Source organism: Corvus kubaryi, unplaced genomic scaffold (genome assembly GCF_017639235.1).
Source record: "Corvus kubaryi isolate FWS band 111438036 unplaced genomic scaffold, C.kubaryi_AGA036_p1.0 74, whole genome shotgun sequence".
Classification (NCBI taxonomy): domain Eukaryota; kingdom Metazoa; phylum Chordata; class Aves; order Passeriformes; family Corvidae; genus Corvus; species Corvus kubaryi.
The window spans coordinates 16,040,798-16,057,328 of NW_024582061.1; the positions used below are offsets into that span (position 1 = coordinate 16,040,798).

The window sequence follows — 16,531 nt, forward strand, 5'->3', positions numbered from 1 at the left end:
TCCGGAGATGGGATGAAAGCACAGGGAAATTCTGGCCGGGTGTCCTAGCAGAGCAGCTCAGGAGAAGGGGACCTCTTCAAGACAAAAACTCCAGCACCCGAGTCATTTCAAACCAGCCCAAGAGAGGAAGGAGGAGCACAGCACGGCTGGCTGTGGGCAGGGCTGTGTGTGGGCTCTCAGGACTTTCCCAGCTTTGGTTGCTTCTCTGTGTAATCTCAGAACAAGTGTCCTGAAAAGGAAACTGGAGGCCCTGGAAATCCTGCTGTGCCCTGCAGTGAGCTGGTTTGGCCTCTGCTTTTCATTCAGCTCATAAAAGAAAGAGAAAATGCTGTTCAAGAGGTGATTTCCTTTTTTTCTTTTTTTTTTTTTTTTACAACTTTAAATACAGTACTGAGTATAAATTAATCTTACATTTAAAAAAAGGCAAAAAAATTTAAAATAAAATAAAACAAAACCTCACCTTATTTACAAACCAAAAGAAACAGATTTTGGAACAGGAAAAGAAAGTGTCTTAAGACTTGAGGGCTTGGGGGCGGAGGGAGGGAGCAACGTGCTGCCTTGGCAGTGGTACGAGAAGTGCTCTGGGCTTGCAGGAGGTGAGGACTGGGTCCCTCCACAACTTGTAACAGCTCCCAGGCTGTGGCTTTGGCTACTTGCCCCATCTCCCTCCAGAGTTTTGCCCCACAACAGGGGTGTGTGTGTGCAAGGGGAGAAGCGCTGTGTGATTGCTCTGGGCAGGCGTTTTCTTCATGTATAACTGCAGTGCCCAGCACAGCACAATCCAAGACCCTGACTCCAAGGTGATGCTGGGAATTTCCATCATATGTAACAAGTCTGCTAATGGTTACTGATTATTACCTGTGCAAAACCAGCCCCTGCCCACACAGTCCTCCTCCCTCCTCGAAGACAGGCAGTGGCCCAGGAGGGACTCTACAACTGACCCTCCAGTTGTTCTCTGAGTCCTCCTCACTTAGAAGAGCTCCTTTCTGTCTCAGATGGCGGCTGCCAGCTGTGAAGACCATCCTCATTTCTTTCTCTATACCTACACAGAACTGTCCACATCATGGATCAACTTCCAAGTGGGCTGGGAACATCTAATGGGTAAAGATCAAGGAGGAGCTTGAGTGGGAAAATGTGAGGAAAATGATGGGAGATGTGGGGACGTTGGCAGGGAGAGATTAGTGGAGGCATAATATGCAGGACATTCAGGAAAGGGTTAAAAACCTCGTGGGAATGACATGATTCTGCTTTCAAGACCACAGAGCAGGCAAGGACAGCTCACTGAGATTAAGTCATGCTTCTAAGTTTGGCTGTCCTTGGTGTTGTTGTGGTGCCACTTCACCTCCTGCAAGGAAGTTGTGCTGGGGGGGTGGTGCAGAGTGAGAGAAAAGGGTAACAAGAAAGAGAGAGATCAGATGATGCCTCTGCCTGCCCCGTCCCCGGCCTCACAGGCACGTTGCAGCAACCGTGGGCTTTTCTGCCAGCCCAGTGAAGCCAATGCATGCACGTGCCTCTGAGCTTCCTGCCACTGGGGAATGAAATCCATTTAAGAACATATATATATATATTTTTTATATATGTATGTATAAATACACATACACACGCACACGCACGCACACGTATATATATATATATATATACACACACACACGTATACACACGCACACATACAGAGTGAATTTAAAAAATAATTTGAGTCCAAGCCTGGAAAGTTGAATTCTCCACCAGCATGTGCAAAGATGGCTCCCCTTGGCAGGGGCCGGGGGTGTGGAGACGATTCTGCCACCATGTGCTCCTTCCCCACGATCCAAACACCTTCCAGTCAGCACCAGGAGCAGGGGGGGAAAGGGAGTGGGGGAATGCATTTGGCTTCTTTGTTTTGTTTCTTTGCTTGTTTGCTCTGTTCCCCGAGATGTTGTACACCTTAGTGGTTTTGGTTTTCTTTTTTAAAATAAAATATACACACGCACGTTAAAAATATATATCTGTCCAGGTAGGGCGATAAAAGTCCTTAGTGCATTTTCCATCATTGGTCGCCGCTCGCAATCTGAGATTTGCCTGTTTCCAAAAGGTAGGTCCAGTGCAAGTGTAGATCTCAGCTGGGCCCCCCAGCCTTACCAGAAGCACGAGGGAAAGGCAGAATATTCCCCTTCCGGCCTCTGTCCATCTGTTTTTCTCCTTCCTTTGGAAGAAATTGGACCCGCTTTCCTTTTCACATTTTCCATCCTGTCCTCTGTAGCAGGGAAGAAATTGTCCTGTTCTCATCACAAGTTGTGGCTGTTGGTGTTCACGGTTTTATTTGTACTTTGTTCTTTTCTCATATATATATATATATATAGGTCATCCTTGTCCTTTTGTGTGTGTGTGTGTAAAACTTTAAAATTATGCTAATAAATGAAAGGGAGGCTTTGGTGGGAGAAGGTCCACTGATGGAAAGGGAAGCACCAATTGCCGTCTGAATCAGACGTCGAGGCAGATGGACAAAGAGGAAAAGTTATCATTCCAAGGACCCCATGGGGGCAATACAGCAAATATATTAAATAAACCTGGAAGTGAAACAAAACCAGACACAGCATTAGAACATGTAACCCTTTGCCCCCTGCAGCTCCCCTCCTATCCCCTTTTCTCCTCTGGAAGTATTTCTGCTAAAGTGCCAGATTAGAAGCCTGGGAGGACTTTTGACCTCCTCTATTTTTTCCCCTGAACAGCTTGAGCCAGAGCTGAGATTTGCATGGGTTTGCATTATTTCTACCCTGGGAACTTTAGGCTGGCCAGGAGAATCCTGGGATAATCAGAGCCCTTGTAGTGCTAAGCGTGGGAATCCCAGTCTCAAGACACTGCCCGGTGCCCCTTGTCCTCAGCTCCTGAAATGCCACACATGGAAGCCTGCTGTCCCCTCTCCTGGGGTGAGAGGAGTGAATGTGAAGTTACTGGCCCGGAATTATTCAAGTGGCTGCAGCAGAGCTGGAACTGCTGAGCCATGGGCCAGGGCTCTCCCTGTTAAGCTGTGTCGCCTCTCTCTAAATTCAGTCTGCACCCTGACTACTCTTTCCCTCTTTTCTGCACCTTTTCCTCTCATGGGGAACCAGGGCTTAGTCTCCTTTCCCTTGTACCAGTGGAATTCTTCTGATGATGAGGGAATTACTCCTGTTTACACAAGTCATGGAGAGAAGAATCAGACCCTGGCCTGACAAAGTCCAGATCTCTTGCCAGAGATTCCAGTTCTCCTTTCCCCTGGTATGACCTTTCTCATGCACATAGGCTTCCCACTAGGAGAGTGATGAACCAAAATTGTTGCTGTTTTTCAGTCTTTCTGCCAACTCAACTAATGAAATAAAAAGAAAAGGGATCCCCAGAGCAACATTAATTCTCTGTTTTCAATGGAGAATCAAGAAAGAAACCAGAACAGGAGTTGCTCCACACAAGAGATGAATTACATGGACTCTGAGGGGATTTAGGCATAGGGAGAACTCAGGCTTGTTCTCTGCCTGGAAGGGAGGCAGAAAATGGAGAGGGTGGGGCCTGAGAGCAAGGATGGCTGCAGCATGATCATTCCAACTTTGCAAAGAGCCTTAATTCCATAAATAGAATGCACATGTTGGCAGCCTAGCTGTTCCTCCTCCTTCAACCCAGGTTTTGTCCTGCAGTAGCCCCACACTGAACGAGTGGCCAGTGGTGTGGGAAGGGTCTAAGATGCCGTGTCCCAGGAGGACATCCCTCCCGACTGGAAAAGGAGCTTGCTGTTACCTGCCTTGTGCTCTCTCTCCCCTGCCAGCACTTCTATGCTATGAGGATTTCTTTCAGCACTTTCTTATCGTTGACGTGCTTGTACTTCTTATGTTTCCTCTTCTGTGCCGGCGGCCGGCGTACTCGCCGCCTCTGTGAGACAGCGGCTGTGGTGAACGCCGGTGACAAGCCTGCCAAAACAGAGGGGAGAGTGTCTGTACAGCTAGGGGCAGACGGCTCTTGTTGAAATATCCTTCTCCACACACTGTCAACAAAGAGCTCCGCAACAGCAGGGCCACAAGGCCTCTTTCTGTTCTTCTGCTCCTTGTCCTCTGTTCTCCACAGTCTCTGCCCTCTCCCTTTTCCCACCATGCCCTTCCCCTCACCTCTCACCTTCCCCTCCTTCTTTTCCCTCAGTTTCAGCCCATTCCTGGCAGGCAGACATCCTGGGAAAGGTCCCTCAGCTGGTATAAACCAGTGAAGGCCCTTGGGATTCACTGGAGCTAAGCAGAATGAAACCAGTGGAGGTCTCTTTTCTCTCTCCCCAGCCCCTCTTTCACAACTCCCTTCATTCTATTAATGCCAAGATCCTTACGTCTCTGTTCGCGCGGCCCGGGACGGATGTTCCTGGGGGGTGGTCGGAACACGGCTTCACACCGACACTGCACATGGTCCTCCAAAGGCACAACGACGTTTTTGAATTTTGGCTTCCTCTGGACAAATTCAATCTTCTTCACCTGTTTGCAAGAGGAAGGCAAGCAAAAGATTAATATAGCTTTAATACTCAGTGTCAGTGCACTTTAGTCCTGGCTTTCTCCCTAAAGGGTCAGAAGGCAGCTTACAGAGCGCTGTTCAGATTCAGGGGTGGTGTGTACGGGAGATAATTCTGAACATGGCAGCAGAGCAGACCTAGACCAAGCAAGTTTGGGTGTCTCCAGTTGGTTCCCCTGCTCCTACTTCCAGTGCTTAAGCAGGATGGCTGGTTGATCAGAGACAGAAACATGGAACATGCAGGACATGCTAGCCTCTGTGATGGCAGAGACCTGGGGGCAACCAGGGTAATTCCCACAGGAACCTACAGGAAGGGCAAAAGGAGAAAACCTCAGGTCCGAAGGAAGCTAACGCAGCCTCACCAGCTCTGCTGAGGCCTGTCTGAATTTGTCTCAAGCTCTTTAATAACTCGCAGGGCTGAAGCCCTCGGCTCTGTGTTTCACGGGAAAGGCGGTGCTCTGGAAATTCCCTCGGACTCTCCACCAGTGCTGACTCAGAGGGAAGACTCATTGCTCCACATCCCACCACAGGGCACAAGCTTTCTAGGGGGTCCTCCCACTCCAGCAGCAGCCAGGCCTGACCCCACTCAGCTTATCTAACAACTCTGTGGTCCCTGAAGTGCTCCGCAAGCTATAAATACTCACTCTGCTGTGCATCTGGGATGGAATTCCTCTAAACCCACTGCCCCCAGCAGCATCCCTCCGCCAGCACTGAAGCAGCCAGGCTGTTTATCTTTCCTTGAAAGCCCACTCCACACGCTTCAGACCACACGCTGCTCGCTAGACAAACACTTCCAGCCAAACAATAGAGAGACCTCTGTCCCCAAAGAAACCATTTCCAGGTCACTTTTTCAGGCTGGCTTTTGACCTCTCACTTGTTTTTTTCCAGAAAAACAACTCCTGCTCCCCCCCCATTTTTTCCTCGTTCAGCCTGGCTTTTCTGAGAAAGGAATTTCCTGATGAAAAGGGCTGTGTGTGAATACAATCTCTCCCAGCCAACCTCTGCTGCCTGCTTGGGGGAGTCTCTTATGGCTCAGGCAGAGGATTAGTATGGGATGAATATTATTTTTAAACAAGCTGTCTGGGAGGAAGCTGCGAGGAGATCACTGGTAGCTGTGAGGGGAGGATCAGAGCAAGAGGTTAGCTGTCAGGTGTCTGCTGGCTGATGGAGCAGGTCAGGAGGTAACTGTGGGCTGAGAAAGAGAAGCTGTTCCAGTGCGCATCTCGGAAAGAAGCTGCAGCAGTGGTGGGGGGATGGAGACTGACACTGCAAACCCTCCTCTTCTTGTATCAAAACCAGCTCCCATGATGAAAGCACCCTGTTTCTTCTGCTCTAACACAGCAGACAAGGCCACCTCGACCCATAGGAAGGGCTGTGGCATGGAACTGCAGCTGGGGACAGTGCCCTGTAGCTCTGCATGGTGACACTCCCCAGCTGCTGGACAGCACCAGCCCTTCCAGCAGCTGGCACGGATGTCACCCGCACCAGCGGCTGCAGCGCTGTGTGGCCAGTGCAGAGGGGACAGACGGCTGCATGAGCCCAGCACCTGAGACCCGCCCCAGGTTTGGCTTTGGGGCATGGGGCTGGCGATGGGCGCAGGAGGAGGGAGCAGTGGAAGGTGTGTCCCTCACCTGGACGTGCCGGACACGGATCTGCGTGGGGCGGCACTGCACGTTGCGGTTGTTGCAGCACCCGGAGCAGCGCTGCACCTCCACACAGGGCGGCCACACCACGAAGTTGGCGTTGGTGCTGTCCACCATGTTGCGGGAGATCTCGAAGACCACCTCCCGCGTCTTGCACTCCGCAAGGACAGCTGTCTCTGCAGCTGCCAGAGCATCTGCAGAGGGCCAAGAGAGAAACGGGGGATGAAATGGGCTTTGCAGCTGTCATCAACCCACCTCAGCCACCTCTGCTGCAAAAGAAGGACCCCACATGGCTCTCACATGCACACGCACACACACATACGTTCTTTCTCCCACCCCTCCAGCTCTCTCCCTACACAGAGCCATGCCCTGGGGAGGAAGCCCCCATACAATGATGCTTCTCACTGCAACCCAGGCAGGAGATGACACTTTAGAGCAAACAAGCACCATCGGGATTTAAAGCAGAGCAGCGCACAGAAGTCCAGACTCCCTCTCCTGCCCTCCCAGGGTGTAACACCCAGCTCCTACTCCAGGCCCGACCCTTCTTTTAATGTCTCCACACATACAGGTGCACTGTAACCTCTACCCCTACATCTGTATCTCAGACACGTATCTGGACCACCCATGGCTACGCAAGTGAGTGCCCCAACAGCCACAAGGTGCAAGACCCCCAGCTCACCTAGGCTTCGTCGCTCTCGGGACAGGGCCACAGGGTTTTGATCGGGCTGAGTTGCATTCAGGTTCAGGCTCAAGCTGTCCTGCTCTGCAAAGGGTAAGACATGACTTAATAGCACCAGGTAGAGGCAGGAGAAGACAGCAAGCACTTGTGTTCAAATCACCAGGCAAAGTGCAGGGACATGGGATAAGCCACGGACCCAGGACGTCATACTAGGTGTAAATCCACAAGCAAGGTCACAGCTGTGCTGTGGCACGGACACTCTTTGCTCAGACTAGGCAGCTCAAAGCAACAAGCCTATCCTGAAAGAGGGGACCCAGCCACGTCTAGGAGAGGAAAACTCCAGCTCTACAAAGATAAGGCCCTGTGCCGAGACTTTCTGGTGTCAGAGAGAAGTAGCAGAGGGATTCAGATTGGCCAGCTGAGACCAGGATAACACCAAGGAGGATCAAGGACCAAAGATGTGACAAGCAGAACACTTGGTATTTAACACTGAGGTGCCTTGCTGGGACGGCTTGGGACTGGGAGAGTTGGTAGGTGAGAGGGCAGGTGAAGGGGGGGATGGGTGGTAGGTGGGGTGCTTGCTTTCTCTCTCCCAACTCACCTCAGCTGCTCTAGGTTAGAGCAGTTTTATGACAGAAGAACAGAAAAATAAAGCTAAAATTACTTTTCCTCTATAGTACTCTAAGGTAAGAGGCAGGATCTGGAGGTGGTTCAGTCGGTGATGGGAGAGGAAGACCGATAGCATTCAGGCCAGCCCTGAGCGGTTCCCTCCCACCCCACTGCTTTTTCCCATAGGAAGTGCTGAATAGAGAAATGCCCATAATCCCCATGGAGCACTCCAACACGCAGCCTCTCCTGAGCTCGGGACAATGGCTGCGCTCGAAGATAGCTCCCACCCAGCCACAGCTCTTTCCTTCTCCGACCTGCTTTAGCAGCTGAAGGAAACTGAATGGACGTCAGCATCAAGGGAGCAATTTTCTTTAAGGGAATTAGGGGCCAGTGGAAGATCTGTGTTTATCAGATATGTGGTGGAGCAGACTTCCCTTACCTATCATGTCCCATTCCTCTTCCTCAGCCCTGCGCTAGTGCAGCCCTCTCATAAAGGGGAGCAGGGACTTTGCTCACGTCTCAAACAGTCGCTGATGGATTTGGGATGTGGGCACAGAGGCTGCATTCACAAGGCAGGAATCATGTGCCTGTCAATGAGCAGTCAACACCTACACATGAGGTGGACAGACAGACACCCTTTAAAGTGGCTGGAAAAATATGATCAATTCTAGGCACCATTCGTCTCGGCCTCAGGCAAGCACCCAATTTGAGAACTGATGGATCATGCTTTAGAAGGGACTGTAGTTGTCTCTGGGCTACAGAAGGTGTCTGGATAACTGGTTTACATGGGCAGCCACTGCTTTGTGGGCAACCACAGTTAAGGAGATGACTCCCACTCTACTCAACACCTCTGTTGCTGGGTCTGCAGTAGTGCTCAGGGTCAGGAGAGCACTATCTCAGCCCATCTGCCTGCTGGAGCTGCCCCATTCTGGCTCCCTGTGCAGTCAGCGGAGGGAAGCAGCTGTGACACACACAGGGTGCACAGACAGCACAGGGAATAGCTCCAGCCACTTTGGGATTATTTTGCTAACACGCTAATTTGCTAATTCCTCACAGGGCAAGCGAATGGCAATGCCCCTCAGTCAGTACCTGCGAACAGATGAGAGCCATAGGGTGCAACAAAGAAACAGCTTCACAGCGCCACTTTCTGTTTCCTTGACCAGCCTTTCCTGTCTGGGACCTGAAGTGAAACCAGTGACTCAAAGCTCTGCAGCCTTCTCTCATACCCCTGCGCTTCTGGAGCCAAAGAGATAAGCCCATTTCGTTTCTTAATCATGAGGCTGGTTAATAGCCACGATAGAGGTGTATCTGTTCCTTAGACACTGGGCCATGACAGACTGGATGCATCTTCTCAGCTGCTCCTTGCCCGCCCCTCCATCCTGTGGCATTTTATCAAACGAGGGTGGGGGCTGCCTTTGGCGCACAAGTTGATGAGAGGAGAGAAATGGGGGCAAAAAAATAGCAACAACTGTTGACTCAAAACAAATCTGTCAAGAATCGTGTCCCTCCCTCCTCTAGGTTGTCCTTCTACACCACGTATCAGCACTGAAGATATTTGGGGCAAGGGGGGCCAGCCTGGGACAATCCCGCACGGCTAATTTTGGAAGTTGCCCCATTGTGTGGCTTGTGGACAAGGAGGAGGGAACTGGTGAGGGCAGGGAGTGGCCCTGGCGGTGGTGGGGAGCCTGGTCGCCTCTTTCTAAGACAAACAATAGCTGAACGCAGCTGGTGCCCTCCCCCTCGCTTTCCCCCCCTGCCCCTCCAGGACCGTTTTGAAAGGCAGCGGGAATGCTTTTGAGACTGCGCCAGTGGTTGGACTGGCATAGGAAACAAAAGCAGGAAATTCTGTTCCCCCGTAGATAGTGTCTCGGCAAGGATTACAAAGCTCAAAACAGACAAAACACAAGAGAGAAGTCGAGCTGGGGGGGCTGGGGGACGACGGGCGGGAGCAGGGTTAGAATAGAAAGGAATTTGCTCTGAAGAGACCGTTTATAAATAAATTCCTGGGCCAGCCCAGCCGCCGTGGCGCGTGCTCCAGTTCCCACACGTGCCGACCCCTCCACGCTTCGGTGCTCCCGCTGCTCCCTGCACTCAGCCCTGGCCAAGTGACCCCGAGGCCCTGCAGCCCCTGGAGCTCTTATCTACGGGCAGGAGGTGAAGCGATGCTACGCTGACCTAGCCCCTGTCCCGTATCTCACCCACGGACACGTGCTCTGCTGCTCTCCTCCTAAACGTCTCTGGGAGCCCGTGGCCATTTGTGGAAACCCACTCAGCCCTTTCCTCCTCTGTCACCCTATTTCCAGCTCCCATTCTGCTGCCTCTTAAACTGTTCCTTGTCCAATTCAAGCCCTGCTGCCTGAGCATCTCCCAGGGTGAAGAATGGTGATCTCAGTTCCTTGGACTCACCTTGCCCATCTCCTACCATTCTTGGAAGCCAGTGTCCCTCAATAGACCAGACAGTTAGGAGATCTAAAAAAGCATCTAGTTGCCTCTAACTCCCACAAGTTTCAGGGGACTAAGTCTGTAAACAGACAGGTCTTGGCTCCTGAATGGTTCCTATATATATAATAAAGTCTGTTGATAGTGTGCCTGCTGAAAAACAGAATATCCCCTCCCAGCCCCCCACAAAGATTTAATTAAAAAGAGAAGGAGTGTTTGGTGAAGAGGAGATTTACCTACGGAGTCTATCCGCAGGGCACGCTGGAGGTCACTGATGGAGCGCACTGAGCCGCCACCCAAAATCTCATAAATGTCTTCGGGTATGGGGTCCCCCTGCCAGACAACAAAAAGAAAAGAAAAGAAAGGGAGAAACAAGCATTAGAGAGATGATCTGCAAACACTGACTGTGTCATGGAGCAGGGAATCAAGTGCAGGGGAGACATGACAGAACCAGCGAAATGCAAAGACGTGTGTTGTCTTGCGTTGGCTTTTAAACCTTGAGGGCTTTATTCCTCATGAAGGCACGAGCCTGAAACCAAGCAAAAGCAAGAGAGCTCCTCTCGCTGCCTCTCACAAAGCTGTCAGGAGACTAAAAAAGCCAAAAAATACCCGGGCTGTGCAGCAGAGCCCTGGACACTATGCAAGCAGCCATCAAGGCTTCCTTCTCCGGTGGCGTACGACTTCTGCAGGTGGCTTCTCATTCCTGCTGCCTGCAGTAAAGGCGTTTTAACAGACTTCCCTTATGCTATCAGATAAAACCTTCCCAATATTTCCCTCCGTTATGAAACTCCCTCACGGGCTTTGTCAGTTATCGTGTGTATGTGCGTGTGCGAGCGCGTGTGTTTTCAAACCACAGAGGCCCAATAATATACATCATTTGCATACTCTTTTTTAAAGAAAAAAACAGGCGGGGGGTGGAGATGAAGATTGACCTTTGCAGCTGAGGCTGCTCCGGCATGAGCCCGCGGTGAAACCACAAAAGCTGCAGGGAGGTGATGCGCTGAGGAGCTGATTTGGAGGAAGAAACATATGGGAGTTTGGATGTCATTGCATACCAGCACTAAAAAACCTTAAGTAAGCAAGTTTAGCAACATCAGACAACGGGCCAAATGCAGAGTTTGTGCAGGCAGGTGCAATGCCATCAGTCTCTTGGGAATTTTACTCTGGCACTAGGCTAGAGTGGGCCCCAGTGACAGCACTTAATAAGAGTACAAAAGAGCGGTGTGGGAAAGCAAGTGCTCATTAAAACATACTTCCGAAAGGCTAGAAAAAGAGACAGAGGAAAGTACTGGCCAAAGTGTTTGCTTAGCTCCCAGCTCTCTTCATTCAGGGCTACTCAAGCGGAAAAACTGCCCTTTCAGCCGGGTGCTGGATGTCGTCTGAGGTACAGCCCTACACATGTCCCTGTAACTGAGAGGAGAACTTGGCTTGTGTGCCTCTGAAACGCAGGGATTTTCGTGTGGGTTTTTATGGACAGTTGGTGGCATGTGTGTGGTCCTCCTACTGTACAGCTATTCCCTCCCTGCCTGTGTTCAGTGCAGAACATTTCCCTTCCGCTCGCAGCCGAGAAAAGCCACCAGGCAGGTGGCTAAATGTTGGCTTTAAACCTTAAGGGCTTTGGCCCAAACCTGCAGCCACTTTTGCATGGCTGCTTGAGCCTGGCACTTTCTCACACGTGCCTGTCCTTGGCCACCCACCGTTTGCTTCCATAGGAGGACAGCAGGAGTGCTCTCTCCTCAGCCCTGCCAGACCACCCTCTAATACTATAACTTAAACTAGGATGCAGTGATGTGAAGGTTGCTGCAGCCCAAGTCATGGGACAGAAACCTCCTGAAGAGATCCGCAGAGCAGACAACACCAGTGTCCTAAACCTCCACAGCCAGATCCACCAGAGCGCTTCAGTCAGACCGAGCTTTCCTGCCCTGCTCCATCCCTGTCACTGTCACATCTCACCACAGATCTGGCTGTCCGCCTGCAGCAAAAAGCAGATTTTACATCCTCAGGCATTACTTCCTCAGTCTCTGAGGGAGAGGGAACCAGCATCAGTGATGAATGCACAGCGAGAGAGAGACTTGTATAATTCAGGGATCACTGAATAGCTGCGAAATGAAGATGCCTTCTGACATCTCCTGCTGCATGAGGAAGAGGGGCACCAACAGCTCTGCAGCACTTCCCTGCCTTGTGCCACACACATTTACTGGAAGAGGGATCATTTGCAATTCCCAGTACTTGCAGTCAGAGCTCAGCGCTGGGTGGTGAAATTGCAGGCTTTCAATGTTTGCACCTGTCAGCCAAATGCGTTTGTGTATAAATGCTGCTCTGCACGGATGCCCCTGGACCTTCCTGACACTTAATACATGTAGGAAATGGAACTTTATTTTAAACTCCGGCACTTGCTGGGGGGAGAGCGTGGGCAGGTGTTACGAGACTCGGTGACTTTGGAAGCAAGCTGGGAGGTGTCACCTTGCTAACTGAGCAGGGGGAACAGATATGAATCAGGCATTGAAAATGCAGGCCCTCAGGAGCCGTATTTCTGGTGACTGCCTGTAGGAATAAGCTCCACTCCCTGCTCACGGCAGCAGTTTTAGATGCCAATTTTTTCTTCTTGCAGATACTACCAGCATGGCTGTGGTGTAACACCAGCCCACATGGCTCATAATCCTGTCCTCCTCCCCCATTTTTGTAAGGCAGCTCTGCCAGTGACAACTGCAAGCCTGTGAAGCTCCTTATTTTACCCTTGTAAACCAAGTCCAAGGCTGGCCTAAGAGCAGCTACAAACCTGAGCTGCATGCCTTGTCCTTGCTCCCTCTGGGGTCTGTCACTGGGAACAGCCATGCCTCTGCCCCCCCGCCCCAGCCCCATGCCTGGAACGCTCTGAGATCGGGGCACCACACACACCTGGGGCACTTGTGGGGTGAGACACAGGGAAGGAGAGGTCCATCAGTCACCTCCACCTAATTCCATGGGGTCAGAAGGTAGAGGAACATTGCAAGAGAGGTGGGATCCCCAACAGACCAGCCCAAGCAGCTGGTGCTTTTCCTGCTTAGCAGCTCCTCTGGAGTTATTTGTCTAACACAGGTTAACAATCTCCTTTTTTTAACTGTGCGGCAGATCAAAGAACACTTTTGTCTCAATGGACTCTTGGCTGGCTGTCAAGTGCCCCAAGGCCTGGCCTCGTATTCCTGCGAGGCCCTGATTTCTTAGAAGAAAGTTTGCTCTTCCCTCCCTCCCTCTGCTCCCCAGTTCCTGACTCTGGCTCTCCCCTGAGTTGCAAGGGCACCCCCCAATCTGCCAATCCCTTGGCAGGGACGTTAACTTCCCTTTCTTGCACTGGCTGCTGGTGCTTGAGGGGCCACGGCACATCTGACAGAAGGCAACAGAGCAGCTGGGCAGGGGTCCTGCCTGCCTGGCAGCCTCCCTCCACTGTCGATGTGACACTGGGTCCTCTTGGCACATCAGCTTTGCTTCCCTCCTCCCAGACGTCCAGCAGCACTGTTTGGCCACTGCAGATAAACGCAGGTGCAGCAATTCCCCTGTTCCCACTCCCCACACATGTACTCTCCCAAAATCTGCCTCCTCCCTAGCCCCACCACCTCTTGCTCTGGAGTTTTTTCCCAACTCAGGCTTTTGAGCACCAGGGATGCTGGAAGGTCCCCTGCCATCAGCTGCTGTCAAGCTGGTGCAGGGAATATGCAGTGTTGTGGTCTACACCCTCTGGCGAGGGTTTCACGGTCTTGCCTGAAGGTGTGTCTCTTGGGAGGTACAGAGGAGGAGAGAGCAAAGATTGTGCAACCAGCAGGAAAGGCAGACCCTCACGGCTGAAAGAAATCAGACAAGGATACTCCCGAGGTGAGGACTCATTCCTTTTTCTGAGCTGGTGTGACTGCACACAGTAGGACAGAAGGGTAGCAGCAGCACCAGTTTGTGAAGGGCAGGGAAGCACCCAGCTATCTGCTCCTCAGCCCAGGAGAGGAGGACTTTCTGAGCACCTCCACACCGACCATAGCAAAGGATCTTGGCAGCAGAGTCTCGAGTGATCAGCCAGGCAAAAAACCCCAAACAAACAGCATTTTTTAATTCCCTCTGAAGCTGATGTGTGGACCCTGAGGGGAGACTCCACCGCATTCCCTGGCAGAGGGCAAGACCAGCAGCACCTGCCACCAGCCCTCCTCCGGCACAGGGCTTCCACCCTTCCAGCACCACTCCTGGCTACAGGGGGACCCTGACAAATGCCTGCCAGAGTACTCTGCAGCAGGCACAACCCTCTTCACATGAGCCCCTTGCACTTGGAATCACGGCTTATGTTTTCCCCGCTTAAAATAATCAAGCAACGTTTGATCTAGTCCGTGTTCCTAAAATACAGCCAGACCTACCCACCCTTTTTCCGTTTCAAGGGGGACTCCACTGCTCCTCCACACTTCGCCCACACCTCCCCTGAGAGGGCTGGAGGCATTTCCACCCCCGGGGCTGGTTGTGTACCAGCAGCACTGGAAACAGCGCAGGAGCCCTGTCATTCCCTCCTGCTGCTGCACATCAGCTGACAGTGAGAGGGAGGCAGGGACGACTCGCCTGGCTCCTTCCACGAGCTTACCCCAGACGTGTCATCCATCCCGGCTTCCACTGCTTTGTCCTTGTCACTGCCTCGTGCTAGGAAGACTAGGGAAGAATGCCGGAGCCTTGCAGCAGGAAGACGCAATGGGGAGCTGGGCCGAGGTTATAAGCAAGCGCCCAGCCGCACCCCATTCCTTGGGAATTCCAGAAAGCACTGCCAGTGGGGCTTCACCCCAGCACAACCACGACTGGCTCAGCCCATCTCTGTAAATGTTGCAAGGCAACTATTACAGCCCGTGGGGCAAATGCAAATAGGTTCAGCATCCTCGCTTCCCAACTGGCAAATACCTTCCCGCTGAGGCTTGTACTCCCTCCGGCTGGAAGAGCTCCAGGGCCCTCCAGCTCCAGATGGGTGTGATCAAAGAGGGAGAGGGACTCAGGAGGCTCCATGTCTTTGCTCAGGGCCTCTGTTGATCTGGGGAGCTACTGCTCCTCATGCACTTTCTCCGGCGGGGCTGGGGAGGAGCTGCAAGCCCCATTCAGAGGAGGACTCTGGTTCAGCAGCCGGGTGGGAGCTGTGCTGTCTGTGCCTGGTGCAGAGGGTGCAACGCACTGCCCTCAAAGTAACTGTGGGGACTGGCCACAGGCAGAAGCATCTACCCAAGCAGAAATGTTCTTGGTTCTCCCGTCATACAATGACAAATATCACAATTCCTCCCACGAAACCTCGGGCCAGAATCACCAAACTCTAACTCCACTAGGCTGTCATAGAGCTGTGCAGTGTTTCAATCTGGTTACGGCAACTGAATAACAGCTCCTTGGGATCAGACACTTCCATCTTCACCCTTCCCCAGAGCCAGCCATAGCTGATGTTTCATGCTGCATGGGAGAAGGAGATCTGAGCCATCCACAGAGGAAATACCATCCTCTGCCCAAAACAAACATGACCACTGGGTAGCCCACAGCTCTAACTGCTTCCTTTTGCGGCTTGGGCAAGGGCAAAATGGGCCCATAGCGAGGTGACGTGATGCTTTGCACCCAACCTCTTCTTTGCCATCCCACAAGAGGTGCACCCACTTACTCTGCCCAAAAATGAGGAAGGAAAAGAGAAAAATGATGCAAAGAAGGGAAAGTTTTGGTGGAAGCATATTTCCTGCCCCTGACAATCAAGCTGCAGATCCAACCCACAGTTTTACCATCTTGGGTAGAGCTGAAGTGGGAACCAAGCGCTGTGTGGGAATGTTAGGGGCTTTCTGGTCCTCTCAATCCACATGCGATCAGATGATGAAATGTGACAGCACAGGCCAAAGGATTTGGGGGTTTGGCCCTCCTTTTTCTCAACCAGGGCTGGGGATGAGGCTTCAATTTCCACATAGGGAAACTGAAGTGGGTTGGGGTGTTTGTTCAAATCCACCACCTGGCCCTAACCCTCTGCTCGGCTTTTTCCTGAGCCACGTATTCAGGACTGCAGGGCAAGATGCTTGCGTGACCGTGGAAGCACAGCAGACACTCCCCTCCTGCCCCTTCCCCCAGCTGGGCACACACCTTGCTGAATAACCGTGCCACTCGGTGTCGGCGTCTCTCCTTGCACTGTCCCCTTCCTCCCCTCTTTCCAAAGCCCCACGCCCTTTCTCCACTGGCCCTTTGGCGATGCCAGGGTGGGTTATTCCAGAGGTGCCAAGAGGGCCTGGGTCCCTGCTGCACGCGCACTGCCGCCATGCCAAAATCACCGGGCGCGGTGAGAGGCTCGAGGGAGCCGGCGCCCGCCCCGGGGTGACAGCTCTGGGCGAGGCAGAGCAGGAAGCTGCGGGTTCCCCGGGGCTCGCCGGCAGCATCCCTGCTCTCACATTAACCAGAAGCCGCCTCAGCCTGGTCTCCCCTGCCCCTGCAGCGGGGGTGGGCGTATTCCCAGGCGAGTCCCCCGCGGCGGGCCCGTCCCGACGGCAGCGCCTTCTCCAGAGGGGTGCCCGCTGCAGCGGGCGCTGCCCTCCGGGCGGGGGGCGGCGGTCGCTGCCCGCCATTAGCGCGGCCGGGCCCCGCCGCAGCCCTTCCCGCGGAGCGGGGCAGGGACCGCCCGCCCGGCTCCGCGCCCCCGCCGCGCCGCTCCCCGGCC

General features: G+C 52.7%; 1 protein-coding gene across 3 annotated transcripts in view; it reads right to left on the reverse strand.

Annotated features, from left to right (window-relative positions):
* Positions 1 to 340: 340 nt before the first annotated feature.
* The window catches only part of PDGFB (platelet derived growth factor subunit B), a 17,719-nt gene continuing 1,528 nt past the window's right edge, over positions 341 to 16,531 (reverse strand). Inside the window, exons 2-7 of one of the 3 annotated variants that reach the window (XM_042050951.1) lie at positions 10,104 to 10,200; positions 6,820 to 6,903; positions 6,129 to 6,334; positions 4,322 to 4,463; positions 3,752 to 3,917; positions 341 to 2,546 (exon numbers count right to left, since the gene is read on the reverse strand). In XM_042050951.1, coding sequence (XP_041906885.1) covers positions 3,781 to 3,917; positions 4,322 to 4,463; positions 6,129 to 6,334; positions 6,820 to 6,903; positions 10,104 to 10,200 — 666 coding nt within the window. In that variant the 3' untranslated portion in view covers positions 341 to 2,546; positions 3,752 to 3,780. Of the gene's footprint in view, positions 2,547 to 3,747; positions 3,918 to 4,321; positions 4,464 to 6,128; positions 6,335 to 6,819; positions 6,904 to 10,103; positions 10,201 to 16,531 lie in introns of all 3 variants that reach the window. The other 2 variants (XM_042050950.1, XM_042050952.1) reach the window with 2 other exon arrangements.